This window comes from Petaurus breviceps, unplaced genomic scaffold (genome assembly GCF_028583685.1).
Source record: "Petaurus breviceps papuanus isolate PSGF00001 unplaced genomic scaffold, PetGlider_PUasm1.0 90919, whole genome shotgun sequence".
Classification (NCBI taxonomy): domain Eukaryota; kingdom Metazoa; phylum Chordata; class Mammalia; order Diprotodontia; family Petauridae; genus Petaurus; species Petaurus breviceps.
Genome location: NW_027187378.1, coordinates 34,217,195 through 34,233,180, shown reverse-complemented (window position 1 = coordinate 34,233,180; position 15,986 = coordinate 34,217,195). Strand labels below are relative to the sequence as shown.

At 37.8% G+C, this 15,986-nt stretch overlaps 1 protein-coding gene across 16 annotated transcripts in view; it reads left to right on the top strand.

Moving 5' to 3' along the window:
* PSD3 (pleckstrin and Sec7 domain containing 3) overlaps nucleotides 1-15,986 on the top strand; it is an 804,858-nt gene that overhangs the window by 465,105 nt on the left and 323,767 nt on the right. For 10 of the 16 annotated variants that reach the window (XM_069075746.1, XM_069075745.1, XM_069075748.1 and 7 more), the window contains exons 9-10: nucleotides 2,939-3,051; nucleotides 5,350-5,408. In XM_069075746.1, the coding sequence (XP_068931847.1) occupies nucleotides 2,939-3,051; nucleotides 5,350-5,408 (172 nt within the window). Of the gene's footprint in view, nucleotides 1-2,938; nucleotides 3,052-5,349; nucleotides 5,411-8,540; nucleotides 12,129-15,986 lie in introns of those variants that run through there. The other 6 variants (XM_069075744.1, XM_069075743.1, XM_069075752.1 and 3 more) reach the window with 2 other exon arrangements.

Sequence of the window (15,986 nt, the reverse complement as noted above, 5' to 3'; positions counted from 1 at the left end):
AATAAGAAATTGTTTGTACATTGCTTTTCTCTTTTATTTTTTGCGTTTTCTAACTTTTTTTACACCCCCCCCCCCCCCCCCCCCACATTCACACCTGTGTGTAATATACGAAGCATACAGCCTTGTGCTGCTTTATTTTATTTAGAAGTCATTGTTAGTAGGATTCGGATGGGCTTGACTTTGTAAATCAATCACACTTTAGGAACTATTCAAGAAAGTTTGCTTCCAAGAAATTATATTTCATTAAAAAACTAAGAAACAAATGTTTGCAATCAACACCTAATTGTTAACTGTCTGCTCAGACAGGTACTGGGGATACAAATACAATATTCAAAATAATCCCTACTCTATATCTAATCTCTACTTCTGAATAAATTAGAATGTAAGTAGCTCACATTTTAATGGAGAGACGTCATACATATATATAAGTACATTCAAAAGAAATATAAAGATAATAAATACAAAATAGGTAAATAGAAGGAAGTTTGTGAGGGAGGACATCAGCTGTTGAGGTGATCATGAAAGGCCAAATGTAGTTGGCTGTACTTGAACTGTATCTTGAAGGAACAGATGAATTCCCAGAGGAGGAAGTGTATTTTAATATAGAGGATGGCAAGTGTGTGGTCATGGAGGAACAGAGAGCATGTGTAAGGAACAGAGAGAGGATGAGTAGTAAACAGTAAGGCTGGAAAGATGGAATGAGACTACCTTGCGAAGGACTTTAGAAGCCTGTCCTCGGATTGCACAGTCTTTTTTTTTTCTTTTTTGGAGGGCAATTGGAGTTAAGTGACTTGCCCAAAGTCACACGGCAAGTAATTGTGTTAAGTGTCTGAGGCTGGATTTGAACTTAGGTCCTCCTGACTTCGGGGCCAGTGCTCTATTCACTGCACCACCTAGCCGCCCCAGATTGCACAGTCTTAATGATGATTTAGATGTAGTGATAATAAGTAGGAAAAAAATTAGGGGAAAAGAATTTTTCTCAGTATGACACTTTTTTTTTAGGGGAAGGAAAGGACAGCAGAACTTCTGACAGTAGTAGATAAATGACAAAAGGTTATAGGGACATATAGATTGTTAAAATAGTTATACCACCATGTTTGTTGTCTTAGCCTTTAAGTATGCATCTGTTATTTATTGTTATTCCATCTTTCTAATGTTGATTTTCACACTCCACTTCTACACCCTCCCCCCCAAGTTCTCATAGTAGTAAATGAAACATTTTCTTTTTTTTTTTTTAAAGCAATCGGGGTTAAGTAAATTGCTCAAGGTTACACAGCCAGTTATTTCTGGGTGTGGTGCAAAGTATCTGAGCCCAGATTTGATCCCCAGGTCATCCCGACACTGGAACCAGTGCTCTTACGCGCTGTGCTACCTGGCTGCCCCTGAAATGAAGCATTTTCAATAGTATTTTTCAGTTTTCATTCCCATTTGTGGGTTTAAAACATTTAGACTGTTGCTTTCTAATTTTCAGTATTGTTGTTGTTGTTTAGTCATGTCTGACTCTTTGTGACCCCATTTGGGGGTTTTCTTGGCAAAGATATTGGAGTGGTTTGCCATTTCATTCTTCAGCTCATTTTACAGATGGAGAAACTGAGGCAAATAGGGTTACGTGACTTGCCCAGGGTCACACAGCTAGTAAGTGACAGACTAGATTTGAACTCACAAGGATGAATCTTCCTGATTCCAACCTCAGTGTGCTCTATCTGCTATGCAACCTAGCTGCCCAAATTTCAGGATATGCCCACATAACTCAAATACTCATTGAGTAAGTTGTTACCGTGTTTCCCCGATAATAAGACACTGTCTTATTATATTTTTTTGGACAGAAAAACACCAGAGGGCTTATTTTCAGGGGAGGGCTTATTTTAATGAACATTGACAGCAATTTTAATAAACAGGTAAATGTGAACAAAAAAATGTACCTTTATTCAATAATGAATTCAATAAAGAACAGGATGACGCGCTCACTGCTGCAGCTCTGATTGGATGCAGCTCGGAGCGCGGCGTGCGTTTCACCCGGGGGGGGGGATGGTGCATACAGAGGGTACCGTAATGTAGCGTGTAGTGCAGGGGATCACCTTCACTACAGTAGCAATCTCAATAGAGCTTATTTTCGGGGGAGGGCTTATTTTAGAGGAATCTTACACAGTAAGGGGAGGGCTTATTTTCTGGATAGGTCTTATTATCGGGGAGACACGGTAGTTATGGTGCGTACTTGATAGAGTGCAAGAATTCTAATCAGGAAGACATGAATTCAAATCCTCTCTTAGCTATTTACTAGCTATGTGATGGCAATCGGGGTTTAAATGATAGAATTTTCACCTCCTACAAGGGAGACCTGGGTTTAATTCTTGGTCAATGCAATTTTTGGAGCAGCTGGATGGTGCAGTGGATAGGGTTCTGGATTCAGGGAGACCTAAGTTCAAATGTGACCTAAGACACTTAGTAACTGTGTGACCCTGGACAAGTCACTTACCCTGTTTGCCTTAGTTTCCTTGTCTGTAAAATGAGCTAGAGAAGAAAATGGCAAACCACTCCAGTATCTTTGTCAAGAATGCTTCAAATGGGGTCACCAAGAGTCAGACCCAACTGAAATGACCAAACAACAATGAATAACAATAAAATTATTTGGCCCTGGGCAATTCACTTAGCTTCATTTAGCCTCACTTTCCTCCTCTATAAATGAGGATAATAATAACACCTACATCACTGGGTTGTTGTGGGGATCATATGAAATAAAATGTAAAATGTAATATGTTTGCTCTTTGCAAACCGTAAAACACTATATACATGCTATTATTATTATCATTGTTAGTGATAATTTACTTTTAAGTAACTACAATTAGTTCCCTCTTTCTATGTCAAAACAATATTGTTTGCAAAACCTATGAAAAAGATGTGTTATTTTAATTTTTTCTTTTCTCAAAACTTCCTTTAGGTGTTTCTTTAAGGCATTTTCCCTTATGGGGGAAACCCAAGAACGAGAGAGAGTTTTAGTCCACTTCTCCAACAGATACTTTCACTGTAATCCAGACACCATTTTTTCATCAGGTAATTTTGCTCAGTATATTTGTACATTTCTGAACTTTTAGTCAAGTAGAGTCAGCATGCATTCATGAAGCACTTGCTGTATACCAGGCCCTGTGCCAGATGCTGGAAATAAAAATATAAGTAAAAAGAAAGAGTTCCTGGCCTCCAGGGGCTCATTTTCTGATGGGGGAAAGACTTCATATAAAAAAAGATGTAAACCTAAGAGTTCTGGAGGGAGAGATGGGGAAGAAGTGAGGTGTGAACATGGTTGGCTTGGGTACTTTCTTTTTTTTTTTTTTAAGCAATTGGGGTTAAGTAATTTGCTCAAGGTTACATGACCAGGTGTTTCTGGGTGGGTGCTAAGTGTCTGAGCCCGGATTTGATCCCCAGGTCATCCCGACTCTGGGGCTGGTGCTCTATTCACTATGCCACCTAGCTGCCCCAGAAAGCATAGTTTTTAAGAATTAAAGTTAGTATCCCTTTGGCTTGAATTTAGGGAATTTTGTTTACAGTCAACAGCTTCTAGATGAATTAATAGGTGCTATGTATGTCAAGTAATTGGGTTTTTTTTTTCCTTTTTAATCAGTACAGAAAGCTAGTAAATATGTGTTAATTAGATTAAGTATAGTTTAATATTAACTAAAAATAAAGGCCATAGCTATTTCATTTGGAGGCTGATTTTTCAATTTTTTTCTGACAAGCCTCTTTTTTTTTTTCTTTCTCCCTCCTTTTGTCCAGCTTTGGGCTTACTTCTCTGCACTACCCCACTATAGAGTAAGAAATGGAACGGAACAGAATGCTAATGCTGTTATTTTGTTAGTGACACTATTAAAGAATTTGATAGAGAAAGAAATAGAAGCTAGCGAGTAAAATGAAATTGATGGGTTTTTAACAATCTATTTTCACCCAAGCCCCTGTAGCCCAGGATTGCTGAGAGTGAATTGTTTTTTACATTTTTAAATTTTTTTTTTAAGCAATTGGGGTTAAGTAACTTGCTGAAGGTTACATGGCCAGTTATTTCTGGGTGTGGTGCTAAGTATCTGAGCCCGGATTTGATCTCAGGTCATTCTGACTCTGGGGCCAGTGCGCTTACTCACTGCGCCACCTGGCCGCCCCTTAGAGTGAATTTTTTTTATCACTTTTATTTTCTGTATTTGATTCAGACTGGCTTTTTCACCATGTAATTGGAATTAAAGAGATGTTTTACTTTCCTGGTACTAGACTTATATCACACTGCCCCATGGGAATGAGGAGCTTTATCTACTTCCTTTCATTTTCTTTCTAGGAAGAAACAAAAGAAGTATCATGGCATGGTTGATAGAAAGCTGGCATGGGAGTCAGGGAGACATGATTTTATCCTACCTCATACAGAGCCACATTACTGGCTATGTGACTCTGGGCACGTCAATTACCCTCTCACTTCTCCAGAAAACTTTCTTAAAACTGTTAGCTTCAGGGTGGCTAGCTGGCGCAGTGAGTAGAGTGCCGGCGTGGAGTCAGGAGGACATGAGTTCGGATCCAGACTCAGACACTTAACATCCACACACACAAAAAAACCCTAGCCGTCTGACCTTGGACAAGTTACTTAACCCCAATTGCCCTCCAAAAAAAGCAAAAAAAAAAAAACCCAAAACAAAAAAAATCTGTTAGCTTCAAAAGAGGAGCTGATTTACCTTGTTAGATAGAGTTTCTTCACTTAGAATTCTCTCTAATGAAATCTGCTCCCTCCATCCCCCTCCTCCCTCAGGAAAAAAGAGACAATAATCACATTGGCACAGAAATAGCATAATGGAAATAAAGGAAATTTAGTATTTTAATTTCCAAGTTTAAGTTTTTGTTTATTTTTTCTTCAAATTTTGTAAATTTTAGAAGACACCCACAGGTTTGAAAATTGGATGTGTTCTTTCATTCCTGATTAAGAGAAAACTTTTCATATCTGTCACTTTAACTGGGCATCTGGTTTGGTAGACTTAAAAATGAGGGACATTAAAGACTTGGTTTTACTATCATTTATTATCACTCAAATTTTGTTTTTTTCCCTGTGTCAATAAAATGGAAAGAATTGGGGGGAAAAAGAGTACCCAGTGAAAGTAATGGGCTCAGATCCGTTGCAGTCTTTGGTGTTTCTTTAATGTGAGGGTGTTTTAGTGATTTCACATTCTCTAAGTTCCATCTAAGAAGATGAATGGGGTAGACTATGCCTTGCTCAGTAGCTTGCCCGAGGAAATTGTCATGCAGTGTTTTCCATACTAGTGGATGGGGCAAGAGTTGCCCTAGTCTGTCTGGCTCCACGATTTGTATTTCTGTCTCTTTCCTCAGATGGAGTCCATTGCCTCACCTGTGCTATCATGCTCCTCAACACTGATCTACATGGCCATGTAAGTACAGGGTCGTGAGATTTGATATTTTATCAGAGAAAAGTTGTTTTGTTAACTTGAATGTGGGGTGACATGGGCTATGGTTCACTGGAATAGGCATGTTGTTTTAAGTCTTCTAGTATGGTCTTCTATATGTATGTGTGTGTGTGAAGTATCTACATACATACCATAAGAAAAGACATGTTTATATGTATTTTTCCATAAAGGGGAAAAGTTTAATATTGCTACTTTTCTATAAAGGGGAAAGCATGATATTGGTGTGACTGGCTTGTATACGTCTGAGTGTGACATGTAATATGTTCTCAGTAAAGATTAGAAACAATAGCGAGGAAAAGAACAGTGATAATGAAATGTGAATATTTAATACTTTGAATGGGGGGAAGTAAACATAACCTTAATTATAAATACAATCTCTTAATATATTGTAATTTTCCATAGTTATTTTTTGTTTATACCAATATATAGTTTTTCCTTTAGGGTACAGCTTATATTTAGGAGTAAGCTACACTGAAATCATTATTTCATACCAATTAGCTCAGTGAATGCAGAGTCCTAGAAATAAAACAAACTCATGACATTTTCCTTTATATACCAAAACTGGAAGGAGGGGTAATAATGCAGTTGTTTTTGTTATTGTTGTTATTATTAATTTTTATCATAATTTTTCCATAACTGATTTCATTATTTGGGGGGGCTAGGGGAGAAAGGACTCCTGAAGTATTCACTCCCTCTGCTAATACTGTTTAGTAGCTTTACTTTACAGTGTTTAGGGTTGCCCTGGGCACTTGGAGTAACTTGCCTTTGGTCAGGAAAGGACCAGTGTTAGAACTGGGATTTGAACTAAGTTCTTCTTGGCTCTAAGGCCAGTCCTCTACTCAGTGCTGCCTCTCCTCCACCCCACAAACTCCCTCAAAACTTTATACAACCAAATGGAAAATTTTTATATAAAAGTCATTCACTATCACCATTTTCCACTAGATGGCAGAATCTGAGTATTTTTTTCCTTGGCCATTTCTTACCAGGATGAAAATGGACAGTTAAATCAGAGAATATTGACTGTATCATTATGAAATCTTTGCTTTCAAATGAACAATTTATATTAGCTGGGGTGAGAAGCTATTATATGAATTTTATCCTGGTTTGCCTTTTTTACTCTTTTACCTCCACTGGCTTATACTGGTTAAATTTCAGATTACTCTTGTTAGATGAGGGATACATTGAATTCAGAATTAGAGAAACCTTATAAAGTAAAAAAATGGAGCATTTGAACTTATTTTAGGAAATTGTATAATGTGTGAAAGGGGAGAATAGATATATGTATTTGTGTGTACACAAGATGAATAATATACATACATACTATATATATTTAGACATATAGTAGACAGTCTATATACTATTTATAGACAGTATATGTATCCTGCATATATAGATGGTATACACACATATAGATAGTATATATGCATTATATATAAACATACACGTAGGAATATACTATATATAGTAAATATACTTACATACATATGCACTATATACATATGCACATATATACACACATAGGATTAGAATGTCCCTATGCCTCTGTATGTGTGTGTACACACATGTATGCATAAAGCTATAATAGATTTAAGCTGCTCTAAGACTTTTGGCATACCCTGTACATATGCATGTCATATGCATACACACACGTATATATGCAGGATGTCCCAAAAGTCTTAGTGCAGTTCACATACACACTATATATAAACTATACAAAGTATGTGTGCACACCTATGTATATATGTGCAAGATGATTTTTACATAATTCTGCCTACATATTTATTTTAGGCAGTATTTAATGTAACAGGTAATTCCAGAGACTAAAGAATTGGTTTCCCCCCTTAGTATTTGTTATGCTGGAATCTGGAATTTGGCCTGTAGTTGAAAATAATTAGAATTAGTACAGTACTGGTTAGTTAATCTAACCAAGTAGTTTTCATGTACTATCATGACCCAAAAGGCCACCAAAATTCTGGACACACAAGACAAATTAATATTCTTTGATTGTATAAAAACATGGTACTACCTCTTAAGGTATAACAGGCCTGTGGGATCCAGAGAAGGATCACACAAATTATTAAGAGGATAAGAAGAAAGACAAACAAAACCTGCTACTATCAAGCCCTCCCTCAAAACAACCTTCTTTGCCCTCCCTTCATGTCTGGGGAAATGAATCATGGGGTTGCATGGGGGAAGGAGTGATGATCGATTGATCACTAGAGGGAGCTCTCTGCTATAAAGTGGGTCATAAACAGGAATTTTTTTTACCCTGGGGTGACTCAGGCTGGCAATATAAATTTTGAGAAAGGAGTCACGGATGGACAGTAGGTCTATGATACGTTATTAAGGGCAAGTAGGAATATTGGTGGGTTACATTTCTAACCCTTTGAAGGCTGTAATATTGAGAACATGATAACCTTCTCAAAATTTGCCCCAAGAAACCAGAATCAGAAACCTAGGTTGGCTAGAACACAAACTTTTTTTTATTCTACTTTTGATTATTTTAGAGGTATTTTTTTCTGGTTTTGAGGTTCTCTAGTCCTGTGGACTATGTTGCTGCTTTTGTGCAGCTAGATTAAAATGGTTTAGAAGGGATTGCTGACACAAATCTGAATTTTTCTATGGTTGTCTGTTATAATAGATAGTAAAGAAATACCCAAAGGACTAAAGTTACTGCTTTAGGAGAGAAAGGTTTAAGGTAGTTAAACTTTCCAAATTGTAATCTCTGAGATCATCACCTTATAAATTATTTTGTCTCACCATAGACTTAGCAATTTTTCAAAAAAAATTTATTTTCCCCCAATTACATGTAAAAACAATTTTTAACATTTATTGTTTAGTTTCTTTTTTAAATTTTGAGTTCCAAATTCTACTCTCCCTCCTTCCCCCCCCCTTAGCAATTTAAAAGAAAATGAATAGAAAGTATTTAGAGAATTCTTTGTTTTGAAATTTAGTTAAAACAGTTAATACTATGCATGCTTCTTAGAGCTTAGAGTGTACCATAGATGCTATAACAACTAACCATATTGAAATGTATTTTTCTTATTCTTCTTCTCTGGATCCATCTCTTTTGGTTTTTATGAATTTTCCTTCTAGGTGGTAAGTTTTCTGTCTTTAATTCTGGATGTAGTTTCTCCTGCATTTATCATAATTGCCTGATTTTGAGTTAGAGTGACTGCTCTGATTTAATGAGCATGACCACCTTGTGAAGTCGTCAGAAGGATGACAATGAGTAAATTGTTTCTGCCTGTCCTTCTTTCATTCCCTCTTTTCATTGCACACTTCTCCTTTTCCTTAACTCTTTGATGAATTGCCATGACCCTCTTTGACAGTAAATTACTAAACCATTGTCCTTATCTTCCTTACCGTAATATCATAGAAGCATTCTAAATAGTGTAACCTTTCCAAAAAATGCTGACGCAGGATTTTCTTAAAATATTTCTATAAACAAGAAGGCCTGGGAAGAGTACTTTCATTTACCTGCTATTTTTATATGGATTTCTGTCACCATTAGGAATGCTTTTATGAGAATGTTAGGTCTACAGGCTTTTATAGTCTCTATATAGGTTTTGTATTGATATGTTAAAACCCTCCATAACAAGACTAATCAAGAGTTTTCATGCACTGGGATGTGATCATGCATGCATTTGAATATATATGCATTTTGAAGTCAAATAATCTCCCATAGAGGATTATGGATACTTAGAATAAAAGGTGTCTAGGTAGCAAGTCAAAAATTGACTATAGTCCCCAACCTAAGTATAAAAAGGGTTCCATTGTACTTTTAGAAGCTGTCATGGAGTGGGGAAATTCCTTATGTTTATACCTCTGAATAAAAAAAAATGGAGACTTGGCCTCTATTCGAAGCTCTGTCCTTTAATGTTCTGTGTGACCACGAATAGCTTAACATCTCTGCTTCAGTTTCACACCTATATAATGAGGATACTATAAAAAGTTTCCTTAGAATTGTGATGTGAAAAGTGAAACCTATACCTGGAAGACACTTGAATCTTCCTATGGTGTTGAAATGGAAAAGTGCAGCATTGGATGTTATTTCTTCTTCGGACTTAGTCTCATTCATATCATATTTTTGATGAAATGTCATAATTTTAAATTATGTATATAACTTTAATTAAGCTATCAAAGCATGTTAGAGGTCCTTCAGACCTTGCTGAATTTGAGTTGTCATTTACATCAGTGCCGCAAATATTTGCGCCTAAAAAGTGCCTGAAAATAATTTATTGAAACATTCTTGATCTGAGCCAAAAGATATTCCCTTAAGAATTTTAGCAAGATGGCAGTAGCATTTATTTTTTTCAGAATTAGTATGCAGGTAAATTTGAGCCTATTTCCTGACCAGATTACCACGCATTTTGTATTAAGGGAGGCTAAATTGATTAGGTTTGACAATATCTAGGTTCGGCGGTCTTCTCAAATGTCGCACAGTGAGTTTGAGATAGGGCTGTGATTAGACCCCAGGTCTCTTAACTTCCATTGAGTACTTTTCCCACTCAACCATGATGCTGGAAGGAAACATTTGTGAAAAAGATGGTAAAATATGTATTAAATAACTCGGAAAGTCAAGATGGGTGACATAAATGCTAAAGGTAGGAAAATGCATTAATCTTTTTCTTATTTGCTGAGTGCTTGGCACTGGATCACTTAGGTGGGTAGATAGCGTGTAATGCTGTATTAATGATCATGCAGTATTACTATTATTTTTCTCTCCCTTTTACCCCTCCTACTCTGTCTCCAGTATATAACTTTACAATCTCTGGTTTGTGGGTTTAGGTCCTTGGCAGAGATGATCTATGTCAAAAGGTGCTTCTGTCTTCCCCTTTCTGGTGGCTTATGGGCTTTCCATTTATTAATTACTGTCTAGTTTGGAATATGGTGTTACTCAGACATGAACAAGTTGCTAAGAATTTCAGCATTTATTTCAGTACAGGCATGCCCTCTGTAACTGTTACTCCAGCCAATCTGATTTTATAATATGTAATGAATAGATTATTGTTCATCCCTACCTTATGGTATAAACCTTTTTTTTTTTTAATACTGGTTTGACTTTCATAAAACTGACTGACCAATCCTTGTCTGTGAATCCCTATCCAGGTTGGTTGCAATTTTTCTTGGCTCTGCTGAGCCCTACACCAGGGCCTGCCTGATTCCCTCTTTCGTTCTTCACCCTGAGTAGTTTAGTTCTGTTTAGCCTTGCCTTAGCCCTTATCTGGACCTCAGGCTTCAGAGTCAAGGAGGCATAATGCTTCTAGCCTATGGCCATGCTGGCATGTCAGCATCGAGATAGAAAAGAAACATTTCTCCCAAGACTGATGGGAGGCAAGCTGCATGAGATGCTTGGCTTCTTTGCATGCCTTTTTATCTTGCTTCTTAAACCTCACATCCTGAATGTCTACTTAGACAAATTAGTTTTCCACTTCTGTCTCTGGTACCACTACTACCTGGCCCAGATTCTGTCCCTCTTTAGTGGAGAGAAGAGATGAGGGTTCTTCCTCTGCCAGTGACTGGCATGTGTTTATCTTGCCTGGTACAAATACCCCAGGGTAGTGCTGTCTACCCAGACAAATCTGCTTTGCCACCGCATATCCCCTGGTTATTTCCTGACAAGGAGATTCTTCTTGCAATATTATTTATCCTATTGTGTGGGTTTGTGTAATTAATTAAAGGTAGTAGATGAGTATGCTTATACAGAGGAAAAACTTTGGCCTAGAATGAGGCCTCATTTGGCATTTTTGCTCTGACAGACAAATGAAAAGTTTCAAGGGGTACTTGGAGCTAGTAAGTCACAGGGTTCATCAATGTAAACATTAGAAGATTTGCCAAAAAAATTTTGATTTCTTTGGGAAACAAACCAATAATTGCTCTTTCAACTGCGTTGAGTAAAGAATTCATTATGCAAACAAAAGCATCACAGATGATCTAAAGAAGTCCACCGTGGATGAAAACACAGAGCAGTAAATGCCTGATGCCACTGAGAAGTAATGTGGTATATTGGAAAGACCACATTAGGGGAGCTGGGTTCAGATTCTTTCCCTGACGTATATTATTTAGGTGACCATGGACAAGTTATTTAACCTCCTAAAACCCCAGTTTCCTTATCTATAAAATGGTAATAATACTTGAACTACCTACCTTACTAGGTGGTTGTGAAGAAAGCATTTTGTAAAGTTTAGAGCTCTAGGTAATTGGGCATTGATATTATTATTACTAGGTTGTTATGCCTCCTGATTACTACAAGGTAGTAAGGAGTTGTAATATCCAGAAGGCAGCCTCTTTACAAGAATCTAAACTCTGATGTGTAGAGAGAAACCATATATAGTAGAATAACATGAGATTGAGTGGCAAGTGACCCAAGGATGATTCCTAGCTCTGCCAAGAATCAGCTCTGTGACCTTGTGCAAAAAGCATGAGACCTTTCCTGATCTTAATTTTCTCATGTGTAAAATGAGGTTGTTGGAAGAGATGATTTCTTAGGTCTCATGCAGCTCTATAATTTTGTAATTCTATGATATGTACACAGATTTGATAATTAGATACTCCTTTAGGTTTTGCCTTTCAAGTATGGAAAAAATTACTTTATGTCCATACTAGGTGGCGTGGTGAATGGAGCACCGACCCTGGAGTCAGAGGACCTGAGTTCAAAGGCAACCTCAGACACTTAATGCTTACTAGCCATGCGACCTTGGGCAAGTCACTTAACCCCGATCGCCCAGCCTTCCCCCCTACCCCCAAAAAAAGAAAGATAAAGACCCTCAAATAAAACCTTTACATATGTAAGTAAGTCACCTTCTCATTATGGCAGACTCCAGAGACTATGAAAATTATATTTCTGTACTAGAAATTTTGTTCTGTGGAGTATTGCTTAAAATAATTGGGCCATTAAAAGCTGTTTGGAGGTCTTTTTAGTGTATTAATATTTTGCTTTCAGTGATGTCAGTAACATGCTTTGACCTGTAACAATAACTAAAAATCCTAGATGCTCCTTGATTAACTACCTTTTGAACTTATGCGATGTTCATTAGGACAGTTCACTAAGGATTTGGAGTCAGAAGGCCTGGGTTTGATTCTTGGAGTGTGTAGGTTAGGGCTAGGTACAGGGGTGGGGAACTTGCAGCCTCGAGGCCACATTGTACCCTCTAGGTCCTCAGGTGTGGCCCTTTAGGCCACAAGAGGTCTTGAGGCTGAAGAATCCCCACCCCTGGGCTAATATTGTTCCCCCAAGTGACCTCTAAGACATACATAAGAATTTGGGTGGCAGAATTATGAGTACAGTGGTGTGGGGTCTGAGACTCCATTCTGTCAGAGATAGAAACTGAACCCAGGTCTCCTGCCTCTCTAGGTATTATGAGGTTTCAGGACAAGGTTAGCATACTTCAATGCCCAGCAGAAGGAGGAAATCTAAGGATGTAGTAGAAAGAGTGGATGGTTTTTGTAAATAAGGAATCATGAACAATGAAATGGGGATCTGTTTGAGTATGAAAAGAAGTAGGATATAGCAGGTATGAGTTTATAACTTTCTTTTTTTTTTTTTAATTTTTAGACTGTACTAGCACTGAGATCTGTTTAAAAGGATCTGTGATCTCATCAGTGTTGGCCTTCTCTCTGGGAAGCCTATCTCAGCCTATCCCTGCTGCCCCTCCTGTGTGTGACCCAGAAGGTCAACACTAACTGGGGAGTCTATCCAAAATGGTGGAGAACTTTGAGGCTTCCTCAGCATATTACTTGGCACCCTGATTCCCTGGCTGGCTGGTTGGCCGGCCCTTTCCTTTGTAAATAGAAGCTACAGTCAGCCCCTTTCCCATATTCTGGCTTCTTTATGGTAGAAGCAGTTAAAGCTTCCACCGTGACTCTGCTTTTCCTTCTCCCAGTTCCCCTTCAGCAATCTGATTCTGGTATATAATTAATTGGGATTTAGGAATGAGCACTTCTGCAAAAAAGGGTGTTCATCCTTCACAATTAGACTTTCATCCTGATCAATTTGAAAATGTTCCAAAGATTCGGTTGCCAGCTAGCCCTCTGCTTAAAGGAGCTGTGCAGTTGAGGATGGCCTAACACCGCTGTAGAGAGAGATAGGAAGAGAAAAGGGGAGACTCTTTCTTTCTTCCTGTAAACCTGATTTTAGCAATGATCTTTCAATGAAAGGATTTCCCATAGATGGGTTGGTTTTTCCAAGTGTATGATGACACTTTAGAGGAAAGGTGGAATGGTAATGGGTAGAATATGCTTGTTGTATTTTTAGTATTCTAGGTTTAAAGTAACCAGGTTTTTCCTGGGGATTATGGGAGCCCTTTGGGTTCTGGAAAGAATGTTTTCACAACTGAATGAGAATGGATTGGATTATCCATTGTTAGTAGTGGGTTCTAGCCAGGTTAATTGTGGGATGATAGCAAGGACATTTCATGACCCTTCTTTATCTTAATCTATTGATATTTATCCTGAAATCTGATGAAGGCAGGGGCCTTCAGGATGGTTCTGGGTATGTAGTAATGTTTAGAAACTGTTCTTTTGCTGCCTATTCCATCTCTGTTACAAGCTTTGAAGGATCCATGAATTCTTTAGCCATCATCTACCAGTACAAATTCTAGAGACAGCTAGGTGGCGCATTGGATAGCTCCATTCAGTTGGACCTGGAGTCAGGAAGACCTGAGTTAAATTTTTGTCTCAGACACTAGCTGTCACCCTGGGAAAGTCACTTGACCCCTGCCTCAATTTCCTTATTTGTAAAGCAGGGATAATAATAGTACCTACCTTCCATAGTGGTAATAAAATCAGATAATTGTTCTAAAATTCTCTTCAAACCTTAAGGTGCTATATAAATGTTGGTTATTATTATTATTATTATTAAACATGTAGCCCTGTCTTCTATTCCAATGGGCTTCTTGTTTATGGTGTCCCATAAAGGCTCCACAGAGGATCTTGCAGTGTTTTTGAGGCTTTCCCATATTCTTTTCCTGTCTTAAAGATAAAAACTATCAGTTGTCCATCACTCTTGTTCCATGTCTGAAAACTCCCAACCCTACCCCATACATGTCCTCAGTAAGATCCTTGATCATCTGCTCTGAAGATACTGCAGAATGGAAAACCAATAGCGTACACATAATAAGTGTTCAAAATGGTGAATTTTTCTCAATCTGTCTTTGCAGCTTCTCCCCTCCTTTTCTGTATGTACCCTTTTCATACATTTTAGCATCTTCCTTGTGTAGCCCTATTCAAAACCACGCAGTCAGTGTTTTTAGGCCATTTATCCTTTGGCTGAAGGGAAACCATAGCTGTAACAGTAATTAGCCCTACAGTGTGAATTATTGTCATGAGTTTCTTTCCAGGAATAACTGCATTTTAAAAGAGGGAAATAGTAGGAGAAAGGATTTACCATTAACCCTGGAATTTCAGACACTCATGCCTCGGTAGAGGGATATGTGGGAGACTAGGGAGGGTAGGGTTCTGAATATCCCTCGGATTTCACCCTCACACAACTATGGGTAAGTGAGATGGCCTCAAAAATTCCTTCTAGCTCTCAATCTGTGATGCTGTGTTAATAGTGCCAAATTTAAAGGCAGTGAATCAGTAATTATTCACTCCTTTTTCTTTGCTTAACTTTTCTCTATTGCAAGTCTTTTGAAATTGTAAGAAAGATAAAAGATCATTTTTCTCTATTTTAAGTTAAATAATTTAAAAATTATTAAACATTTTCCCCCTTCTGATTGCTTCCTTTCTTTAGCAGGGAGGAAAAAAAAGGGGGAAAAAAGCAAACACTTGTTACAGATAGGCATAGTCAGGTAAAACAAATTCCCATGTTGGCTTTGCTGCCAAATGTTTGTGTTGTTCTGCATATTTAGTCTGCCATCTCTCTGTCGGGGGTGGGTAGTAGCATTCTTCATCATCAGTCTGAGAGATTAATTATTTAAAGCTAGCATTTATTGGTAGCAAGTTCAAGAAAATTCTATTAAAATAGGCCAACTGGTTTTCCTCCTTATACCCCACACACATACATACACCTGCACATTTTCATTGTCGAGAACAATGAATTAATCATCAGCTGTAACGAGGGATTCAGATGGACAAAGGGGAAAAGAAAGTTTTGGAATAATTTCTCCCAGAACGACTGTTTTCTTTCCTTGTCTCATCATATTTTGGGTCATTGTGAAGGCTAGAGATTGGTCATTTTGTCACTAAAAATTTATCAAATGCCTACTGTGTGCTAGGCATTATGCTAAATGCTGGGCATACAAAAAGAGACAAAAGATGGTCCCAGCTCTAGAGGAACTCACAGTCTGATGAAGGAGACAACAGGCAAACGAATGTGTATAACCTAACCAGGTACAAATTATGTGGAAAATCAGCAGCAGAAGGAATTGCACAAGGATTAAGATGAATTAGGAAATGCTTCTTGTAGAAGTTGGAAATTTAGCTGAGACTTAAGGAAAGCCAGTGAGGCAGAGGTGAGGAGGAAGAGCATTCTTGGCATAGGAGGTAGCCAATAAAAATGGTCAGAGCCTAGAGATGGAATGTGTTAGGTTTTTTTTT